The sequence below is a fragment of the Lepidochelys kempii genome, chromosome 11 (genome assembly GCF_965140265.1).
Source record: "Lepidochelys kempii isolate rLepKem1 chromosome 11, rLepKem1.hap2, whole genome shotgun sequence".
NCBI lineage: Eukaryota > Metazoa > Chordata > Testudines > Cheloniidae > Lepidochelys > Lepidochelys kempii.
Window position 1 is genome coordinate 73923316 of NC_133266.1, and position 21005 is coordinate 73944320.

Below are 21005 nucleotides of genomic sequence, written 5' to 3' on the forward strand. Positions count from 1 at the left end.
ATGTAGCTCCATTGAAGTCAGTGATTCTGTGCCGCTTTACGCCAGTTGAGGCTCTGGTCCTTTCTTTTCTGCTGTAGTATGGTAACATTTGTTGTAAATCACTGATTTTTATCAGGAGGCTGTGTGTGTTTCTGGCATTGTACAGTTCTAGTTTGGTTTTTAAAGATAAAATATATACTCTTTTGCCTCCTAACTCCAGAAATCTGTGTCTTATGGTCCAGCCCACAGAAAAAGCCATGATCTGTGAAAATAGTAGTAACTTCTCAGTGTGTCACCATACTTGGGCAGAAAAAAAAACATATTCATATATTAATAAACATTGCATAAAGTGGCTAGGAGTGGGGAAAACTTGTGCAAGGTGCATGCAGGACTGTCCTCCTGACCTGCATGGCTGTTTAAGTATGGTGGATGCTGTTTAAAGTATGTTTGTGTATGTAGATAGATGGCCACATCCAGCAATAGAATACCCACTAACAGAAGGTGTGGTGTGGGAAGCAGTCACTAAAATGGAGCTAAATGCTGTGAAAGCTCAGTTGAAAGTGTTGTTAAAGTTCACCTCACCTTGGTTTTGAATCTGTATTAGCTATTCAAAATATAGTGCACATGTTTGTAGTTGTGGGCCTCTTTTACTCCTCCTATATAAGAGAAAAAGTGAGTCTCTTAAAATAAACAAAAAGAAAAGGAGTACTTGTGGCACCTTAGAGACTAACCAATTTATTAGAGCATAAGCTTTCGTGAGCTACAGCTCACTTCCTCAGATGCATATCGTGGAAACTGCAGCAGGCTTTATATATACACAGAGAATATGAAACAATACCTCCTCCCACCCCACTGTCCTGCTGGTAATAGCTTATCTAAAGTGATCATCAGGTGGGCCATTTCCAGCCCACCATTTCCAGCTGGAAATGGCCCACCTGATGATCACTTTAGATAAGCTATTACCAGCAGGACAGTGGGGTGGGAGGAGGTATTGTTTCATATTCTCTGTGTATATATAAAGCCTGCTGCAGTTTCCACGATATGCATCTGAGGAAGTGAGCTGTAGCTCACGAAAGCTTATGCTCTAATAAATTGGTTAGTCTCTAAGGTGCCACAAGTACTCCTTTTCTTTTTGCGAATACAGACTAACACGGCTGTTACTCTGAAACTTAAAATAAACAAATACATCTTTGATTAGTAGATGTTAGCAGGCTGAGGATTTTGTTTAAGTCGAGCTGTCAGCCCCAGATTGAAGGGGGAAGAGGAAGGGTATTTTTTGTACGGAATCCTCGGCCCTGGAAGCAGCCTCCTCTGTAGGACTAGCACAGCAGAAGTTTGTTGACCTTGTGGAAATGCTGCGAGACCTGTGCATTACGAATAGCAGGGAGCCAAATGAGGCTCAAGTGGCTGTAACATCATTACCTTCAAATATCTCCCAAAGGCATCATGTCCTGGCAGCAGTAAAAAGGGGGAAGGTGTCAGCTGACCCAAGTTGTGTTACTGGCCCCACTCACTTTTCAGTACTTAAATCCCAAGCAACCTAATGTTTCCAGAGCCTACCTAGCCCAGGTTCATCTATGTCCTGCAGACCAGGAAAGGGTTTGAGGGCAAGTGGCTGGGCCCCTCTGCCCTTTGTGAGTCAAATGCAAATCAATTGCTCCATGCAACTAATTGAGTCCAGCTGCCCCCTGACTTCTCCCCAGTGTGCTGGGTTTGATTTGAACACTTCAACATAAAAATCAGGGAGCATATTTTCAATTCATCATCCCATCCATGCTATCTTCTCAAACCCTTGCAGGTCACAGTCTAGAGCCTTGAAGGCCACAGATTGGACAGTCCTGACTCAGAGGTACAGAGTGTGTCTGCCCTTCCAAGCATGAGGGCCACATTGAGTGCATAGTACTTGTGCTCAAAGCTCTGCACTGGTTTCCTTTTAATTTGCAACTGTGAGATGTTCGAGAGTCTTTAGTGTGCGAGTGCTGGTACCTGGCTACTTGGAAGATTCCCTCTCATGGCAGTTCATATTGACGGGGATGATCTTGCTGTCTGCCCTCTAGATGAGGGTTCTGTGCTTTTGAACTTCTTCCCCTTTGCAGTCTGCCAGTACCTAGGTTTGGTGAGCTGCAGAGACCAGTGTAAGAGCTTTCTGTTTTTTCTAGCATTTGAGTTCTTTAGTTACGTTCTAGATTTCAGCTTGCAGCCATGCTTCCTGTTGCCCATTATTTATTTGATTTACACAAACATGAGCCTATTGCCTGACCATTTGGGCACATTTGCATTAATAAAACATACTTAAGAAGCATTTACCATCATGGTGCTAACAACTGGCTGCTGCAAGAATCCTTCCCAAATGTACAGCTTCCCCCACCATAATAAAAATATAGACATAAGGTATTAATCACAGACAATTACCTGAGCAACCCTAAAAAGAAAACATCCTTCACCGTTCAGACAAAGACTGAGTGTTTTTCTATATGGGGATACTCCGAAAAGCTAAGTGGAATTAACTAAAGATATGAAGTTAAAGTGCATTAGTTCAAAACTTATTAACCTCCCATGTGGACACTCTCATTCAGAAGTAAAATGGTCTTAGTTCATTTTAGTTTAATCCACTTTGGGAACTAAAGTCAGTGCTCTGAGGTTGCACTGGACATTCTCTCCCTCAGGTGCTTGCTGGCTGGTTCTTGCCACATGCACAGGATTGGTCTAACAGTGGTCTAATTGGCAGCCAGTGGGCCAGATCTGGCCTGCAGTGCGGTTCCATATGGCCATCAGAAGCGTCCACACACACCCAACGTCCCACCCCACAGCACACCTGCTCTGCAAAATGGCATCATCCACGCAGCATAATCTCATATGCTGTATGTGAACAATTATGCTGCATGGAGGACACCATGTTCTACACCATGTATTTCTGTATGTGGACTGCAGAGGTGCCCCACAACTGGCATCCAGCCCACAGCACTGAAAAGGTTGTCCCACCCAGTGCCCAGTGGTAGCGAAGGAATATTTTCCCTAGGTCAGCTTGGCAGGGGTCCTGAGGTAAATTTTGCCTTCCTCTGCAGGTTTCTTGCTGGGATCATCTGGATGTATCTTGTGTAATTGCCTGCCATTGCAAAGACCTCAGGCACTGGTACACCTCAGTACCCCCTATTCTCCACATGTGGCACATAATAGTTTGGTCTCCTGATGTCTGTAATACTTTGGTTTAATTTCAGTTATTGGGTTTAGTGTGTGCGTGTCGGGTCGTCCTGGTGGCCTGTGATATACAGAAGGTGACACTCACCTTAAATTCTTTGACTATTTCTAAAGTAGACAGTCTATGCAGTGTTTTAATGTGATTTAACTTAACACCTTCAGTTAATTTGTCTTAATTGTTTCTGGGTGTCCGCACAAGTATATGAGCTTGGCACTGCCTTGGTCCTGACCCTTGTCTGATAGATCAATATGGGAAAGCCATTTAGTGAAGGGTCCTCCACTGGGAACATTCTGCCATCAGCCCTGATCCATTCACAGGTAGGGCCTCTGGGTAATAACTCATGTGCAGCTCTCAACTATTACACACATTCAGAAGGAGAGTGTTGGTCTTGAGTAGCAAAAATGTAAATCATGTAAGGCTGCAAAGTCAGCATGTGGGTTTGTATCCAAAAGCAAATTCGAGCTTTTTAAAAGCTGCACTTGAATAGCTGTGTAAGGGTGCGTAGACTCTGTAGTGTGAGTGAGTGTGTACTATGTCCCTGATTCAGAGCTCATGGAATTTAATGGGACCTTTTCCACTGTTTCCTTGGGCTTTGGATCAGGCCTTTATTTTAGCACACCTTCATATATTTTTTTAATGTATGTGTGTGTTCACTGTATCCAGGAAACAAACCAAAACTCCAAACAAAATTGTTTTTAAAATTCTGCGCCAACATTTTTTTATTGTGATATTTGCATGAACCGTCCCCTTATATTCCTTTCCATCCTCCCCAACAGCAAGCCCTTCTACTGGAGCAGCAACGCATTCACCAGCTGAGAAACTACCAGGCATCAATGGAGGCAGCTGGCATCCCAGTGTCTTTTGGAGGACATCGGCCTCTGTCTCGTGCACAGTCCTCACCTGCATCTGCCACCTTCCCCATGTCCGTACAGGAGCCACCCACTAAGCCAAGGTTCACAACAGGTAATGTTTCAGGGCACTGGAGGGTGATTGGATGTGGCTGTGACCGTGTAGAAGTGGAATGGGTAACACTAACACATCGTTGGAGGAGGCAAGGATTGCCCTCCCGTGAAAAAGCCACCCCCAAACCTGGTGTATTCCCAACTATCAGTTGGAGGCCAGGACATTATTCTGGCTGTGGCTAATCCCAGGATCTGTGGCTAAGTAGGGGTGGAACAATCTGGGTCAGTCATTATACATCATATTCCTTCTTCCCCATCCTCTTCCCCTCCCCCAGTCCACACCCTCCATCACCAAAGGGAGAGATCCTAAAAAGGGAGAATACTATATATGTATTTTAAATAAGCTTTAAAAAAAAAGTGAAAGTGATGCAGTGTTATGACTGTACACTCCCAGAAACAAGGCCAATTCAGACTAAACCAGGCGGTTGATGTAAACATGAGGAAGGAAGAAGCACAGCATGATTGATAAAGGACAATATACCAAGCAACGCTTCTAGCCTGAACTCTGAATTTACTTCCAAGCAGATTTTGGACCATGTTCTCTGCCCCAGTTCAAGCCCTTTTGCACCTCCTAAGTGTCACAAAGAGGCTGTGGTCTGGCTGCAGCAGCCTAGTTGTGAATTCCTCCCGGGGACGTGGGAAACTCTCAGTTGTTGTATCATTGACATAGGAGCTAGCTCTGCCAATCAGCTCCTGCTCTTCCCTGGTATAAGGAGCAGGAAGGGGGTATGTCAGAGGCAGATCACTTTAGAGATGGCATATGGTAGCCAGTTGTCTTAAGGTAGGATAGCCGTCGGATTACCTGATGGCCTGACCCTCCTGCACTGAATGGATATTTGTGTAGGAGAGAGACATTGGTTTTAAATAGATTTTTTACAGTTTGATTTCACTGTTGCATTGCAAGAGAGAGGGCGAGAGAGAAAGAAAAGAAAAATATTCAGTCCATACTGTAAGTGGTCTGGCAGCTGAGCTTAAATTGTAAATATGCAATAATGGGCTTTTTTATAACATTTTATAATATTGTTTTCTTGTTATAGTCCAAACTAGCCCCATCATGGAAGGTAGGTAGGCACAATTCCTCATTCTTGGATCAGCTACCAAAGTGTGTAAATATTTGTAGGATGCTGTTCTCCCCCAGAGACCAAAAGAAAGAAAAGTTTGCTCCTTCCTAAGCCATTAAGGACCATCATCAAAATCCTTTCAAATGCATTCTATTTTCTTTGAAAAAAGAAAAGGAGTACTTGTGGCACCTGAGAGACTAACCAATTTATTTGAGCATAAGCTTTCATGAGCTGTAGCTCACGAAAGCTCATGCTCAAATAAATTGGTTAGTCTCTCAGGTGCCACAAGTACTCCTTTTCTTTTTGCGAATACAGACTAACACGGCTGCTACTCTGAAACCATTCTATTTTCTTTGGTAAATTCTGTTTTGGGTAATCTGTCATTATATGGAGTTTTTCAGTTCCTATGTTAGGTAGTTACAAAGAGTTTTGTAACTGATTTCTTCCCAACGTACCAAAGGCCGTTAATGAATGTGACTGTGTGCAAAAAAGTCTCAGGCCAAATCACAATTCCTGTTTTTCTTTTCTTTGTGCTAAATAACTTTAAGTGGATAAACCAGTATTTTCCCACACCAGGAAAGACAATCAGCTTGGTCTGTAAGTTTGTTGGCCTACATTAATAACAGCAGTTAGATGTAAAGTGTGAGCCTTTGGTGCCTGTGCATGCCGGCTGGGAATTTGGGTATGCATGTCTAGCAGTGCACATGCTCAAGCAGTTGCCTGCTTATTGAAAATCAGGCCTTATAATGTCAAGTTTTTATAATGTCTGCATACCTGGATTTCTAATGGAAACAACAATAAGCAGTCAGTAGTGGCACCAGAAAGGGCAAGGATACAATAGTGTGTGTTGGCATTTTCAAAGGATCCTAAGGGAATTAGGCACCCAAACCCCATTGAAGGTCAGTGGTCAGTGAGCACCTAGTTCTCTTCGGCCACTTTGAAAATCCCAGTCTTCAAGATTATGGATCCTACATACATTTTAGATGTTGAGTCATGACTTGCCCTTATCTGTTTCCAGCTTCATCATTTAAGTTGCAGTATCAGTCATGTGAATCTCTACAAAATTTGACTGTACAGTAACATTTACTATCATGGGATTTACATTTTACTTAAATATGTGCCTCGTAATTTCAGTTGTAATTATCTATTAGAGTGGAACAATAAGAGTAGTGATTTTGAAAACTGTAAATAAATCTGCTCAAAATTCTACAATTGTAGACGTCAAATTAAAGAAAATAAGTGTTCAGGTAGGATTAAAAAATTGCTTAAAACGAGAAGAAACCCACATTACCTTTACATTGTATGAGACACACAATACTGTGACAAGACAATAATGTGCAGAGTACTTAATGTATTTTATCTGGTTAATATCCTTTTCACAACATTTAATTTGTGAAATGTTTTTAACTCTAGGGGCCCGATTCTCCGCTACCTTGAACATTGTGCTCATTATTGCGCATCATTGTGCATCATTTATACTCATGCAATGAGTGGAAAGTGGGGTGTAAAATCCTTTAAAATTCGAATGGCAGCATTTTGCACTTGCACAAGTACAGATGACAACCAACATAAGGTGCAAGGAGAGTCACAATCCTGCTATCTGTACCATTGCAATTGGGTAATAGAAAATGTTGAGGAAAAGGAATATTTTTGTTTTTTCCTTATACCATTATAAATGGTGCATTTAAATCCTCCTCTGCCCTTATTCGAATTGTGACTCTTTCTTTTTCTTTCTTGAGCGGGGGTGAGGGAGAATCTTTTAGACAAGTGTTTTTGGTACATATCTTATTACCTTGGCTGGAAAGGAATGTTCCATTTTATTACTGCAGCTCAGAGTAACAGAAGAGCTTTCAGATTTTAAAACATTAATATTTCAGTGAGATAGTCACAGAATGTAAAAGCAAAATGTTTCAGACATACTCCATTCACATTCTAGAAGAGATTTACCCGATTAGATTTGGTACAGAGAGTTACTTTCTTGAATTGAAGTTCTGCCCACTTGATATAGAAAATACTGATTTGGAGGGTGGGGAATGAAAATTTTTTAAGATATTTGTAAGGACAAACAGAGAAAAGCTCTAGGGCATTCTGTCACAACATGGTCTCATACACACAGCCATAGTTATACTGGAAAAGATTCAGTTGTAATGGTGACTATTTTTGAAGTCTAATATTGTAATTAAGTGCCTTGAATTTTACAGTAAATTAGGATTTGAAATTAATTTTTAAATAATCCACTTTTTAAGAAGTGGCTTGAAAAGAGAATCTGGGTTTGAGGTCCTAACCAAACTGACCAAAGAGGTCAACAGACTCCAATAGTGCATCTTTAAAAGATCAGCCTCGTGTAAACTAAGCAAATGAATTAAAAATTGCCTCTAATTTTTTATCACTTTTATTTCTAAAGTGTATAGTAAATCCTTCTAATGCATTTTCTTGGGAGAGTTAGGAACATCGATATGCCGTACAGAATCAAATCACTGGGTCTTTCTATTTCATTATCCTGTCTCTAGCAGTAACCAGTTCCTAATGCTTGAAGGGTATATTGCAGGGAAAATATGCGGGGGGGGAGGGGTGCGGTGCATACTGCATATTTGAGGAGTGTGTTGCATTAGTACATACGAAATTGAAAACAACCCTTCCTGCTTATTGCAGGCAATCAGTTTCATGTCCTGAAGCATGACATTGTACTTGCGCTATGTGAGAGGAAAGTAGATGTAAACCCTGCAAACTCGGAATGGCAGTAGTTTGCATTTGCACAAGGGTAAATGACAACTAGCATAAGGTTGGTTACATTAGAGGTCTGACCCTGTGTTCTTGCTAACACAAGTAGATCCATTGACATTAATTGGAATTCTGGTGCATGTACAATTTTACTCACTTGAATAAGGATTCCCGAGTTGGGCCATTGGTTTGCAGTTATCCAGCTTCTGATCTCCTGTGAAGATGAATTCCATAAATTATTCTAATATTCTGTGTTAAAGCATTTTTTTATTTCTGATGAAGGGCATTTATTCTCTTCTCTGCAGAAGCAACATAATGATCTGAACCTCAAATCATATGTTTATCCTGCCAAGAAAAGCCGGTTGGCTTTAGTACTGACCTTTAAAAATGATTGTTCCCACACCTTGGGGAATATTTTTCCAGCAATGAACCTGTAATGGCCAAAGTAGTTTTGTATTTTAAATTTAAATGGTCAAGCATTTACTTTTTCTCTGTGCAACACAGTGTCCTCAATTAGAGGAAGTTCAGTCCTACTCTTTCCCGTAGCTATAGATGTTAAAAACGGGGAATAATGCATAAATACTATACAAGATAAACTTCAGTGAATTACTGCTGTTGTCACTGTTTAACCAGGGGTGGGAAGAGTTTTAGAATTGAATTAGATTGGACTTTTTCTGAATTATGGTTCCTCTCCAAACTTACCTAAGGAGAATATGTAGCCCATCCTACCATCACCTCTTCTGTAAATGTATGAATTTATCTATATAAAATACTGTACCATCTGTTTTTTATCCGTAAGCACACACCCATGTGATATGTACATGCATGTCCCCTATATATAATAGGTATATATTTGAGATAGAGACAGAGCAAAATCCAGTGTTCTTTCCTGGTGCTGAAGTCAAAAACAATAGCTAACCATTATACTAGCCCACATCCTCTCTTCAACTTCAGTTTGTGTTGCTTGGTATTGCCCAAACAGCTCCTAATGGAGCAGAATAATTCAGAAAGAAGCAGACAGGTGGGCACTCTTATAAATATTTGTTGTAAAGCCCTGATTAATTGAACTTTGGTTAACTTAATCATTTAGTTAACGAGAGCTCCATTCTGTCCTCTGGAGCGGTACTGTGTGTTTTCCTGCACTCAGAGGTTCCAAAACCTGGAGCAGAGTGAGGAATTGCCAGACAACTTCCCCTAATGGCTGAAAGGGTCAGCACTGGCCCCCGTGCACAGTGGAAAGACAGCTTTGGCAAACTGGTTGGCTTTCAAAGGAGCAACACTAATAGCAAATCTATCCTGCATCCTCTGGACCCCCTGATATTTCAAAGATTTTTGGGTGCTCCCCAACATAAACTTATCTCTGACTTAAGGGAAGGCTAGAACTAAACTTTTCACTATGTCCGTTTTGTTTAAGCAAAAAATGCCATCCTTTATTCCCCAAAGTACACAATTGTGGAAAAACTGGTAGTTTTGTTCAGTGGTGTATTTGACCTAAACTCTCAAATCCTGGTCCAGAAGTGTAACTGGGTGGAAGTGTAACATGTATCAGAGTCACCTACATTGTTGAGATTGGATAAATCTTGTTTCACAGGGATTCAGCCTCTTGACTCCCATGTTTAAAGGAAATAACACTGCTAAATTCCCATGTAACACATTGAATAGTTATCCCTAAGTGTGTGCTAATAAACTGCTTTCCATGTACCTTGAATCTTGTGTTGCCAAGTAACCTTGATGTGAAGACTTTAAAGCAAACTATTTTATGGAGCAAAGACCCTTCCAGGGATGTATCCGCTTGTTCCTTAATCCAAAAACCTGGAAGCATTTTATCAGCAGTTGTAATAGCACTTAATGTGAGAGTCATAGAAATGTAGTGTCCTTTTATAATGCTTTCTTATACTCATGTCTGCCTAAATCTGTGCTTTCACCTGCTTTCATTTGTACATCTGCTTTTATAAACCGTACAGATTCGTCCTCTATTAGTATTAATGATTCATTTCTTTTCCAAATACACTGAGAATTTCCAACAGGGAGAAGTCAGTGCATGATTGATAATACAATGCCACCTTAGAAGTTAAGAACACAGGACAGAGAGAGGGAGGGATAGCTCAGTGGTTTGAGCATTGGCCTGCTAAACCCAGGGTTGTGAGTTCAATTCTTGAGGGGGCCATTTAGGGACTGTGGCAAAAATTGGGATTGGTCCTGATTTGAGCAGGGGTTTGGACTAGATGACCTCCTGAGGCCCCTTCCAACCCTGATATATATACTATGACTGGAATCCTGGATCACTGACTCCAGTCCCCACAATTTTACTACAATTTTGTTTTCCTAATGCTCTTCATCCGCTTGTGGAATGAATATTTCCATTGTGTAGGGTTTCTGTTCAATACAATGTGCTCTAGTCCACAGCAGAGGGTTTTTTTTTTCATGTCTCACGAGATAGTTTCTTTATTGCAAGCAATTTTTGTAACTTCTGCTGCAGGCCTTGTCTATGACACCTTGATGCTGAAACACCAGTGTACCTGTGGAAACACAAACAGCCACCCAGAGCATGCAGGGAGAATCCAGAGCATCTGGTCCCGGCTTCAAGAAACAGGCCTCCGTGGCAAGTGTGAGGTAATAAGTACTGCCACAGGAATGGGCAGACATGTAGTTTGTCATGTGTTTGGGAGGGAGAGAACAGACTTGGCATTTTGGTTCTGCTGCAGGTTTTCATGTGTGCATTTTAAGGGACTCCAACATTCTGCTTTTAAAGACCAGCATCCTGAATTTGCAACTTGGATCTCTGATTGCCACATGGGCACACAAACTAGTACCAGATTCTGTTCTTAGATTTTCATGGATCTGACTGCAGGCTGGGTTCTTCCAAATGTGTCTTATGTTTAACCCATTCATACATAACTGTTTCTATTTGTCTGTTTGTATCTGCCATGAATGCTTTTCTGGTTGTCCACTTTCATTGCATTACTGTGACTTTTACAATCACAGAATTCATAGAACTCCATAGTGTATGTCTGGCCAACAGTTATTGCAATATTTGCAGTAGGAGTCAGTCGTGTAATTTTTTGGTATTACTCTCACTAAAATGAAATACTTATATAGCATTGACTCTTGTAGGAGTTCAATATCTATTGCTATTGTAAATTAAGTTTTGTATTTTAACCCCAGGCCATAATAACAGGAGTTATTGGTTAAACTCGATCCTTAATTTGCTATTTCCAGTGCTTCTGTGGCATTTTTTTTCCTTTTAATATTGTGGTGAACTTGATGGTCTAGCTAAGATTGATGTCCTGCAAAAGAAGAAGGGGTTTTAATGGGATTTATGGTCCTGCAGATCAGAGAGTCAGTATGGTTTGTATTAATTTAGTTGTCCATCTCTGCTGTGGAGACCAGGAGGAGACTAACGAAGGCACACAGATGTAACTAAATTCCTATAATATTGGTTTATCTTGAGGAAACTGCATATTGCACAGCTTCCTCTGATTAAGCTAGTTTGATTAGAAATAATTTCTGAGCAGTAAGGAAGGTTAACCACTTGGGGGCAGCATTGTCATTAGCTATACTTCTAGTGCTTGCATCTTTATATAGAGAACAAGAAAGAGTTGAGACTGGTTTGTGTCTAAAAAGTCAAATTGAATGGAACTTTGGGATTATTCTCTCTCTCTCTCTCTTTTGAAAAATATACACAAGACAAACAAACTATTGTCATTTAGGTCAGCTTTTTACGAGCAATGCTTAAACCATGCGGTATTAATTGCCTCATCTCCTACCTCTGTATCGCAGTCAGTCTCCACGTGGCAATAAAGTGCTTTGATCTGTAAAGTTTAAACAACTGTTACCCACTTTAATTTGGCCCTTCACACTGCTCCCAAGAGCGGAAATATGGGAGTTATGTTTGACACTCAACATTTTTCCTCCCACATTTCCCTGGTCTGTAATTATCTTCTGAACATTGGTAGCCTACAACCTCATCTTGGCCCTGCTCTCCTGAAAGCCTTAACCATGTATTAATCACATCCTGTCTTTCCTTTGACAATGTCCTTTCTTACGATCTTCCTCAGTCTCTAGTCTGTAACCTTCCGGGTGCCCAGAATGCTATGACTCCACTGCAGCATCCAGATTCCAATGGTCTTCCTGCTCTTTCTTCTCCACTGCTTTCCTAGTTCTCTCCAAACCCGTCTCACAGCCCCTTCCTTGTCTTCAAAATGGTGCCTGGACTCCTCCCCCTTTTCCATCTCCTGGCTCATCTGCCTCCTTGCCACCCACTCACTTCATTCCTAATCTTGGAGTTCCTCTTTTCCTCCCCTCTGAGCCACTTTAATTGGGATCACTCATTAAGTTGTACTGACCCACTGAGTCATCTCTCTGGAACTTCCAAGCCCCTGAGTCACATCCTTCCTCTTCATCTCTTCTTAAAACTCTCCAGTAGGTTCTAGCTCTGTAAAGGGTTACACACTGGTGTGCAGTTAAGACTATGTATACAATATATTGTTTTGTATTTAGGCAATATCAGAATGCAGGATGCAAAATGTCTATAACAGGTGACTGGGGAGGAAGAATTTTCAGGTTTGAGTGACTTGTGCTGGCATGTTGGAGTCTGCCTGTCCCTTGTTTGCACTGACTCTAAATAACCCTTTTCTCTTCCCCATAAGGCTGGGGTGCACTGCAAACTCTTGCAGATATCAAGCTTCATCTATAGGTCTTATGTCAGGGAACTTGAATGGCCCAGAGGAATTGGTAGGAGTGTCCTAGAGTTTGGCTTGATTTTTCATTCCTGACATTGGAAATAGAAAGCTCCTCCTAGGCACGTTGTATACTTATTAAATACAAAAACTCTACATTAAAAGGATGTTTTGGTTGTAAAGTGAAGCTCTGAGGTGTGCTTGTCTCCACAAAGTATATGTACAACTATGTGTTTCCTGAGAAGAATAAAATACGTTTTACTGGAAATACAGAAAAAAGGTTTGAACAACATGAAATCTACAGTATCTAAGAAGACTATGATATTATTTAGAAGAGAGAGTGGTGTTTCTAGCCTCCCATTGGGCACAGACTTTGGGGAGACAAACACACTCAGAGCTTCACTTTACTTTTTTATTACACATGTAGGGTCAAGTCCTCCACTGGTGTTAATGGTAGTTCTCCTTTGAAATCAGCAGAGATGCAGCTGTTTTCCAGATGAAGATTTGGAGAACTGCTACCATTCTCCTCTATTTGTGCATAGTCAGATAATACAACTAACACAATGTATTATTCCAGAAAATCTTAAAAAAAAAAAAAAAAAAAAAGGCAGCAGTTGAGGACAAGTCAGTTCATCTGTCCAGAGAACAAGAACGGCATCTAGGCAGGGGGAAAACACGAAAGAGAGAAGGGATAAAGGAATAATTGAAACAGATTGATCATGAGCAGGAAGGGAAGGCAGAAAAGAGGGGAAAGAATTTTTTCTTGGAGGTTATTTTCAAACTCGTTGGGGCTAGTGTTTTTGCAGCTACTTCGTCTGTAACATGACTGTGTATTTTGCATCAGCATTTATCCTCAGAAAATCTTAGCAGTAGAGTTTAAAGAAAATAAAAACAAAAGCCGAACTTAACTGGACAGGTGACTCAAATCATGAGAGTGGAAGAAGCTTCCTGCTATGCTTTGTTTTCTTGGTTTAAGGCTTAAGGACTTTATAAAACTACCTCCTGTGCAAATACATTTTTAAACACCAGAATACGGCTTGCACCACGGATTTGAGACATCCCTTCTGATTAGCTTGATTTGTGTACCAGCATTATGCCCTACAATGTTGTCTGAAAGAAGATGCTGCCTTTGTACAGTTTAACAGGTGTCAGTGTGGCTCACTAGGTAGTGCACTCCTCTCTGGAATATCAGACATTGTAGTTGCCCAAGATTTTGAGCCCACAGCCAGTGGGGAGACTTCTGCACTAGAACAGGTGCTGAATTGTTGGAAGTATTGCTGTGCTCTGAATGAGATGTGAACCACATCCTTCCAGTTTCTGTAGTCCTGATGACTGCCCTCATGTAAAATTAAAGATATTTCATGGCAGTCCTTTCAAAACAGTAGGGATAATCCTTGGCTTGTGCTCCCATATGCATCTCTTCAGGACTGCGAGGAACAATTTGGCCCTATCTTTAGAGGAAGTTCTGCCTTTCTCTTCTAGGAAGTTTTTAAATTGTACATTTTGGACATATAATGCTAAAAGGCAGGATTATGGGAGTTTTAATAAGTTGTCCCTTCTTGGTCTAGGCTGCAGTGGGTCTGTAGAAGAGGTGTGTAATCTGCTGAGCACTTTGTAAAGTGTGCACAACGGCCTTGTGAATGTCTCCAGTGTGCCAATCCTTTGGCAGAGTATTCCGTAGTTTCTGGTGCTCCTGGGACCTCCACATGCTGCGAACAGAGCACACTGATACAGGAATTCTCATATTAGTATATTGAAAATACAAATCATGCTGTCAGGAAAATGCCAAAGTTCATTCTATTCTAAAGGAAAGCCACACAAAAAAAAATAACTCATTTTAGAGACACTGTGACCAAAAATACCCCAAGCACATTAGGATAAATTCTGAACCACCTAAAACACTTGTGTTTTTACACTCATATGTTTCATAAACAAAGCAACTTTTGCAGCACACTTAGCCCCCAAAAATTCTCGTTTCCACATCACCAAACGTAACGCTTTCTTGTCCAAGCTGTGTATTTCCTTTGTGACATTTTAGAGAAGGTTACAAACCCCTACTTAAAATGGAAAGTCTGTCACTTCCTTAGCTCTGGAAAGTTACTGCCTTTTCCCTAGAATGAGAGAGAATCCAAATGCCATTTTCATGTTGGGTAAAGTTCATTCTTATATCGGGGATCAGGCCAAAGTCTGTGCACTGCTTAAGTCCCACTCCACACCTCAAAATAGCACTTCATTGTTGCACAGGCCTTCTGCTGGCCCACTGCACAGAGGTGAATTTCAGTCGTAGCAATTAGACCTGAGTGAAAATGAGTTAAACATTAAGCCTTGCCCGGAATGCAGACTGAACTTTTTTTGAAATTAGGGAAAAGGTCCAAGTTGTAAAACCTTCTGGGTGAAATCCTGGCCCCATTGAAGTCAATGGGAGTTTTGCCATTGATTACGCTGAAGCCAGGATTTCATTCTCTGTGTTCATCTACACTTGCTGGTTCCAGCTGTAAATAAGAGCATGGAGGAGAAACATTGTTCTGTTTTTTTTTCTGGCATACCCTAAATCAGGTCGGAATCTCAAGTCTGACCTTGCATGATCTCCAGCCCAGTTTTTAGAGCAAAAAGATTTTGATTAATCCTTAGTTGCTCCTCTGAAGAGAAGCCCCAAAGTCTTTGCCATTCAGCTATTATTAGTTGTGGTGGGATTTCTTTGTGCAGGTTTGGAACACTGTTCTTCCATCAGGGAGCAGCTTATGTGGGTGCCTCTTATTCATGGAAATGATTTGTACTACTAAATCCTGACACATCAATATGAGAATAGCTGCTGTGCAATTCAGCAAAGGTTTTGGCGCATGTATTTTTTAAGAAGTCCAAAAGGTTATTTTACATATAAATTAATGGGATTAAGCAGAAATCCTTCTCATGACTAAAAATGTATCTTTGTGAGTAAACAAAATAAGAATTTTTGCATCAGTTAAATAAAAATATTTGTCAGCAGAAAATTGTTTTTAACCTGTAATTTAAATAAAACAAACCCTTAGTGCAATATAACTTCCAACAGTAATTCCTTTTTGCCAAAGGGAAATAAAGAGACAAGCTAGGCAATTGTAGTAAATATAATTGTACCACTTCTTTCCTTTCCCCCTGCAGTGTATTCGTGGAAGAAAAGCAACTCTAGAAGAGCTACAGACAGTTCACTCGGAGGCGCATACGCTGCTGTATGGCACAAACCCTTTGAACAGACAGAAACTGGACAGCAAGAAACTTCTAGGTACAGCAGGGGATCGTGCTTCACTATCTCTTTGGTCCTATATTCATAAAGTAACGTAGTTAGCTATAACACTGACCCCGGTAGTTACTGAGTGTACACCACTCTGAATGCCACAGGTCATCTCTGCTGCGCTTCAGTGGGACGGGTGATAGAGTGTTTGGTTTCCTCTTCCTTCCAGGGTACATCTATGCTGGGGAAAAAAACATGGCAGTGAGCCTCTGAGCCTGGGTCAGGTGACTTCAGCCAGCACTTCAGGGCTGCAGGTAGCAATGTAGATGTTCCTATTCGGGTGGGAGCCCAAGATCCTTCTCCCTCACTGAGTTTCAGAGCCCGACTCCAGACCGAGTGGGGATGTCTACTCTGCTACTTTTAGCCCTGTAGAGTGAGCCCGAGTCAGTTGACCCAGACTCCTGAGACTCACTGCCATGGTTTGTTTTTTTTGCAATATAGAAATACCTTTATTTCCTCTATTTAAAGTGCCAAAGACCTAGAGGGACTGCCACCAAGGAGGAGAAGGTAGTTTAGTCTCCATACCCATTTTACCCTTGGACTCTCTGCTGTGCTTGTCACAGGATACCAGCTGGTGTATAGAATTTGTGATGCTGGTCCTGTCCCCCTAAGAACCGGATTCACACCATCAAACAGTTGTCAGATGGTGAGAGATGGTGACCGCAGGCAGATTTGAAATGGTGATCTAAAAGAGGGCTCTTAGCTTTTCCAGACTACTGTCCCCCTCTCAGGAGTCTGATTTGTCTTGTGTACCCACAAGTTTCACCTCACTTCAGAAACTACTTGCTTACAAAATCAGACATAAAAATGCAAAAGTATCACAGCACACTATTACTGAAAAATTGCTTGCTCTTTCATTTTTACTATATAATTACAAAATAAATCAATTGGAATATAAATATTGTGCTTACATATAGTGTATAGTAGATAGAACCATATAAACAAGTCATTGTATGAAATTTTAGTTTGTACTGATTTCACTAGTGATTTTTCTGTAGCCTGTTGTAAAACTAGACAAATATATAGATGAGTTGATGTACCCCCGGAAGACCTCTGTGTACCCCTAGGGGTACAAGTACCCCAGTTGAGAACCACTGGTCTAAAAGAGAGAGGTTCTGTATCCCCTTACCAGTCCCCTAACCCATCTAGTCCCATGTTCATCTTTTTCTGATGGTCCCATGCTTCATTGTTGTCAAGTGGATGAATTTTGTGTGTATTATATGTGATATGTATCATATTAAAATTACGCAGCCCTGTTAGAGTGCTCATTTCACCAAGCTAGTTCCTGGGAGCTGGGTGGGAAAAGGAAGATCTGCAGAGTAACTGCTTGTTGCTAGGTTGTTTTCCAAGTATTACTGGCTGAGTGGCAAAGCATTCATTGTAATTATATAGTGGATCCTCTGAGGTTATTTTTTCCCTCTGAAGATTGGAGCCTTCCTGAATAAGGAAGAGTATATTAGTCATAGACTGTAGACTTTCCCTCTTTCCTACTGTACAAACTAGGGATTGCTGCTCAGAAAAAGACTGTACCAGTAACACCCAAGTCACATTTAAATGAACGTCTTACCTGAGTATACTCATGCAGACACCTTCTCTTCTTTTGTAATTTTCAAGTGCCTGTTACCAGCATCAGGTGATAGGTTTGAATAATAGTTTTGGAAGTTCTCATCTGGGAGTCCAGAGTAAGAGACATGGTCCTGGAATCTGCAGTTTGAGAAAGCCATAGCTGGGATTGATGGTGTGAAAAGGGGATTAACCTGATGGTCTTCAGTGGAGCTAATACTCACAGTAAGAGAGCTGGCAAGGCTTTGCTCCAAGTTCAGTAGCTACGTAAAAACCCCAAAGAGGAAAACTATACAGCAGGTGTTTAAAAATCTAGCCAGCACTGTGGTTATTGCTAAGTTTGAGACAGTTACCACCTCTTCAAAATCCAGAGAAATCTGAGCTGCGAACTTCTGGCTGTGTGAGTGGCACATGCACTCTGTAAAGAAAGTCAAACGTCATGTCTTTGACAGTATAAAACTCTTGCTCTGTGTTAGACAAATAAGCAACATATACATCTTCTCCCCCACTGGATCATGACTGCCACCTTTTTTAAATGAAACCGAGCATGCCATCAAAAACGTGGGCAGCTGGGGGTGGTGTTTATTAGGTAGAACAGTGCTATTCCAAAGGTGTATCTGATACTTGGAGTAGTACAGAAGCGAAGGACGGCTGCCTATGCCCCACCCATATGCCTTGAGGTCTGGATTGCCTTGAGGTCTGTGATGTAATCCAAGCATTTTCCAAGCACTTACGATTCATAGGAATATAAGAATTGCCAGAATGGATCAGAAACATGGTCCATTTAGTCCGGTATCCTGTCTATGACAGTGGCCAGCACCAGCGGCTTCAGAGGAAAATGGAAAAAACTGCACAGTAGGTAGATGTGGGTTAATCTGCTCCCATAAAGGTCTCGTTCTAATCCCTAATAATTAGAGATTGTTTTAAACTTTGAGGCATGAGTTTTAATATCCTTTCCAATCTACTTTTTTCATACAGGTTATTATAACTGGATATTCTTGTTATGCATGTAAATACCAAATCGTCTTTAGGTAGTCTATTATAAATATCACATTTGTACATTGTCAATTTACTATTATAAATATTATAAAATTCCCTCTTTGAATCTTGCTAAATTCTTGGTCTCGATGATCTCCTGTAGCTATGAGTTCCATGGTCAAATTATGCACTTTCAGAAAAAGTATCTCCTTTGAACAGTTTTGTATTTGGCACCTTTTGGTTTCATTAAATGTCCTCTTGTTCTTCTGGTACAAGACAGGGAGAACAAAAGCTCCCAATCTACTTTTCACCATTTTCTATACTTTCATCATTTCCCTGCTGGAAAATTGTCCTGCGAGTCACGCAGTGTAAAATCCATCTACGGATGCTGTTTGCTTTTTCTCTAAGTTCGTTGCTGTTGTGAAAAGAAATAGTTTTAAATGTTTTACTTAGATGTCTGTTTTCATGATGGGCACACTTACACATTTTGACTGTTCAGAAACATGATGCCGTCTTAAGATTCCTGACAGATATAAAGTATTTTATCAACACAAAGGGTACATAAAAATCAGCCTTTTAAAAAAAAATCAAATTTTTATTTCAACCAGATAATCATTATCTAGTAAATTAGAAATGTCATTCACCTTTCTCTAACAAAAAGTGTAAAAAAAAAAAAAAATCAAGACCCTGAATAAATGTATATTAAGTTTTATATAATTTAAATAAATGTGTATAGATATACTATATTTTTCTGGTTAGCAAATTAGTACCAAATTATATCAACAAGTGAGAATCTATCTTTCTTTAGGAAAGTAACTAAAAAAGTACAAATGTAGAACAAGAATTAAAATTGATGATTTAAATCAGAGTTTCCTGTTTACTGATTTTAAACACTGATTAAATTTGATTATGTAAATAGTTTTGATTTGAATCAATCATCTTTGACACTGGTATTAGAAGGGCCCCAAAGTAGGCCACTATAAATATTTTATTAATATTTAGCAATCCATGTGTTGTCTTCCAAAAAACTATCATTATTGCTATTCTTCATTGTGTATTTGATACTTGCTTATATCCCTTTACCTGCACTTAAGTTTATAGCTGCCCCTGCCAGCTGCAATCCATAGAAAATTGCAATCCATAGAAAAACAGTAGTCAGGAATATTAGACCTTTAGATTTTGCCACATTGCCAAGGAGAGACTAATCTACCACCCCACAGTGACCTGCCGCAGTAGTACTTATTACTGAAAACCCTAACACCTGACGTTCACACTGGGACGCGTACTACCCTTTGTCTTCATATAGAAATCCCGGTTGTGGCCACAGGATTTCCACATAATGAAAAAGAGGAAAAAGTGGCCCTGATTTGGCAAAAGTAGTGATATATCCTGCAATCATACCTCAAAAATAATTAGCCCCATAAAACCAAACATATAATACCGTGTATTTTACTTCGCATTCAGAAGAAAGTTTCTGAATCAAAATTTCCAAACACTTCAGAGTAATTTTAAGGCAAAGAAAAAAATAAATACACAAATATAAGTTAAAAGCAAACACCAATTAGACAGGACTTTGAAACAGTCTCTCTTTGCCCACATGTATAAACTAATCAGAAAAGGGAAAACTTGTTTTCAAAAAAATCCTTGCTTTTTCAGTTCAGAAACACATAATTCTAAACACAGAGCATGTCACATCTCTAAAATTGTACCCTGTTTAGAGGATAGCTTGACAATTACTGACTTCCATTCTGTTCTGTCAGTCCCTTCCGGCCTGAAACTCGCCTACTCTGACAATTTGGACAATTTTGCCAACTTGTACATGTTTCTTGATTGAAATTTTAAAACTACCAGGGAGATCTTGAGGAGGAGGGATAGCTCAGTAGTTTGAGCATTGGTCTGCTAAACCCAGGGTTGTGAGTTCAACCCTTGAGGGGGTCATTTAGGGATCTGGGGCAAAAATTGGGGATTGGTCCTGCTATGAGCAGGGGGTTGGACTAGATGACCTCCTGAGGTCTCTTCCAACCCTGATATTCTAGGATTCTATGATCTTAGATTTAACCATTTTACAATGACAGTTTTTAAATGTAAACCATGAAAGACATCCCTCCTCAACATTCACAATTTAGAAGTGTGTGATCGGTCACATTCACAGCGTTTAACTGAAAAGACTCATAAGTAGCTGTTGGAAAAGAATAGAGATTCCACAGACATACATGCTTGGAAGGAGGCTGTGGTAGGGGTGGGGAGGACATCCGTGAGACAATAGTGTCTCTCTAGTGGAGACAGGGAAAAACAGAGAAATAGAAGAGATAGGATTAAAATATTGCGAATACTTATAAGTAAATTACGAAAATTAGAGGAAGGCAAAAGGTCACAGGTAAAGTAGGATAGAGAGAAAGAAAAGAGATGGGGAAAGGAAGTAATAGGGGAGATGACGTGAAAGTAAATGAATAGCAGAATGAATGGCTGAAGAGATTATCCTTCAGCAATATGTTATCAAAGTGGTATGTTTTATAGTCCAAACCAACCAACCAAAAAAATGTTTACATATTCTCTAGTGGATATTGTTTTCCTTTAACAAAGCTAGTTCTCCTT

The 21005-nt window shown here is 40.3% G+C and overlaps 1 protein-coding gene across 11 annotated transcripts in view; it reads left to right on the forward strand.

Moving 5' to 3' along the window:
• HDAC4 (histone deacetylase 4) overlaps positions 1-21005 on the forward strand; it is a 469205-nt gene that overhangs the window by 384323 nt on the left and 63877 nt on the right. For all 11 annotated transcript variants that reach the window (XM_073306830.1, XM_073306829.1, XM_073306834.1 and 8 more), the window contains 3 exons: positions 3955-4141; positions 10402-10535; positions 15740-15860. In XM_073306830.1, the coding sequence (XP_073162931.1) occupies positions 3955-4141; positions 10402-10535; positions 15740-15860 (442 nt within the window). The remainder of the gene's footprint in view (positions 1-3954; positions 4142-10401; positions 10536-15739; positions 15861-21005) is intronic.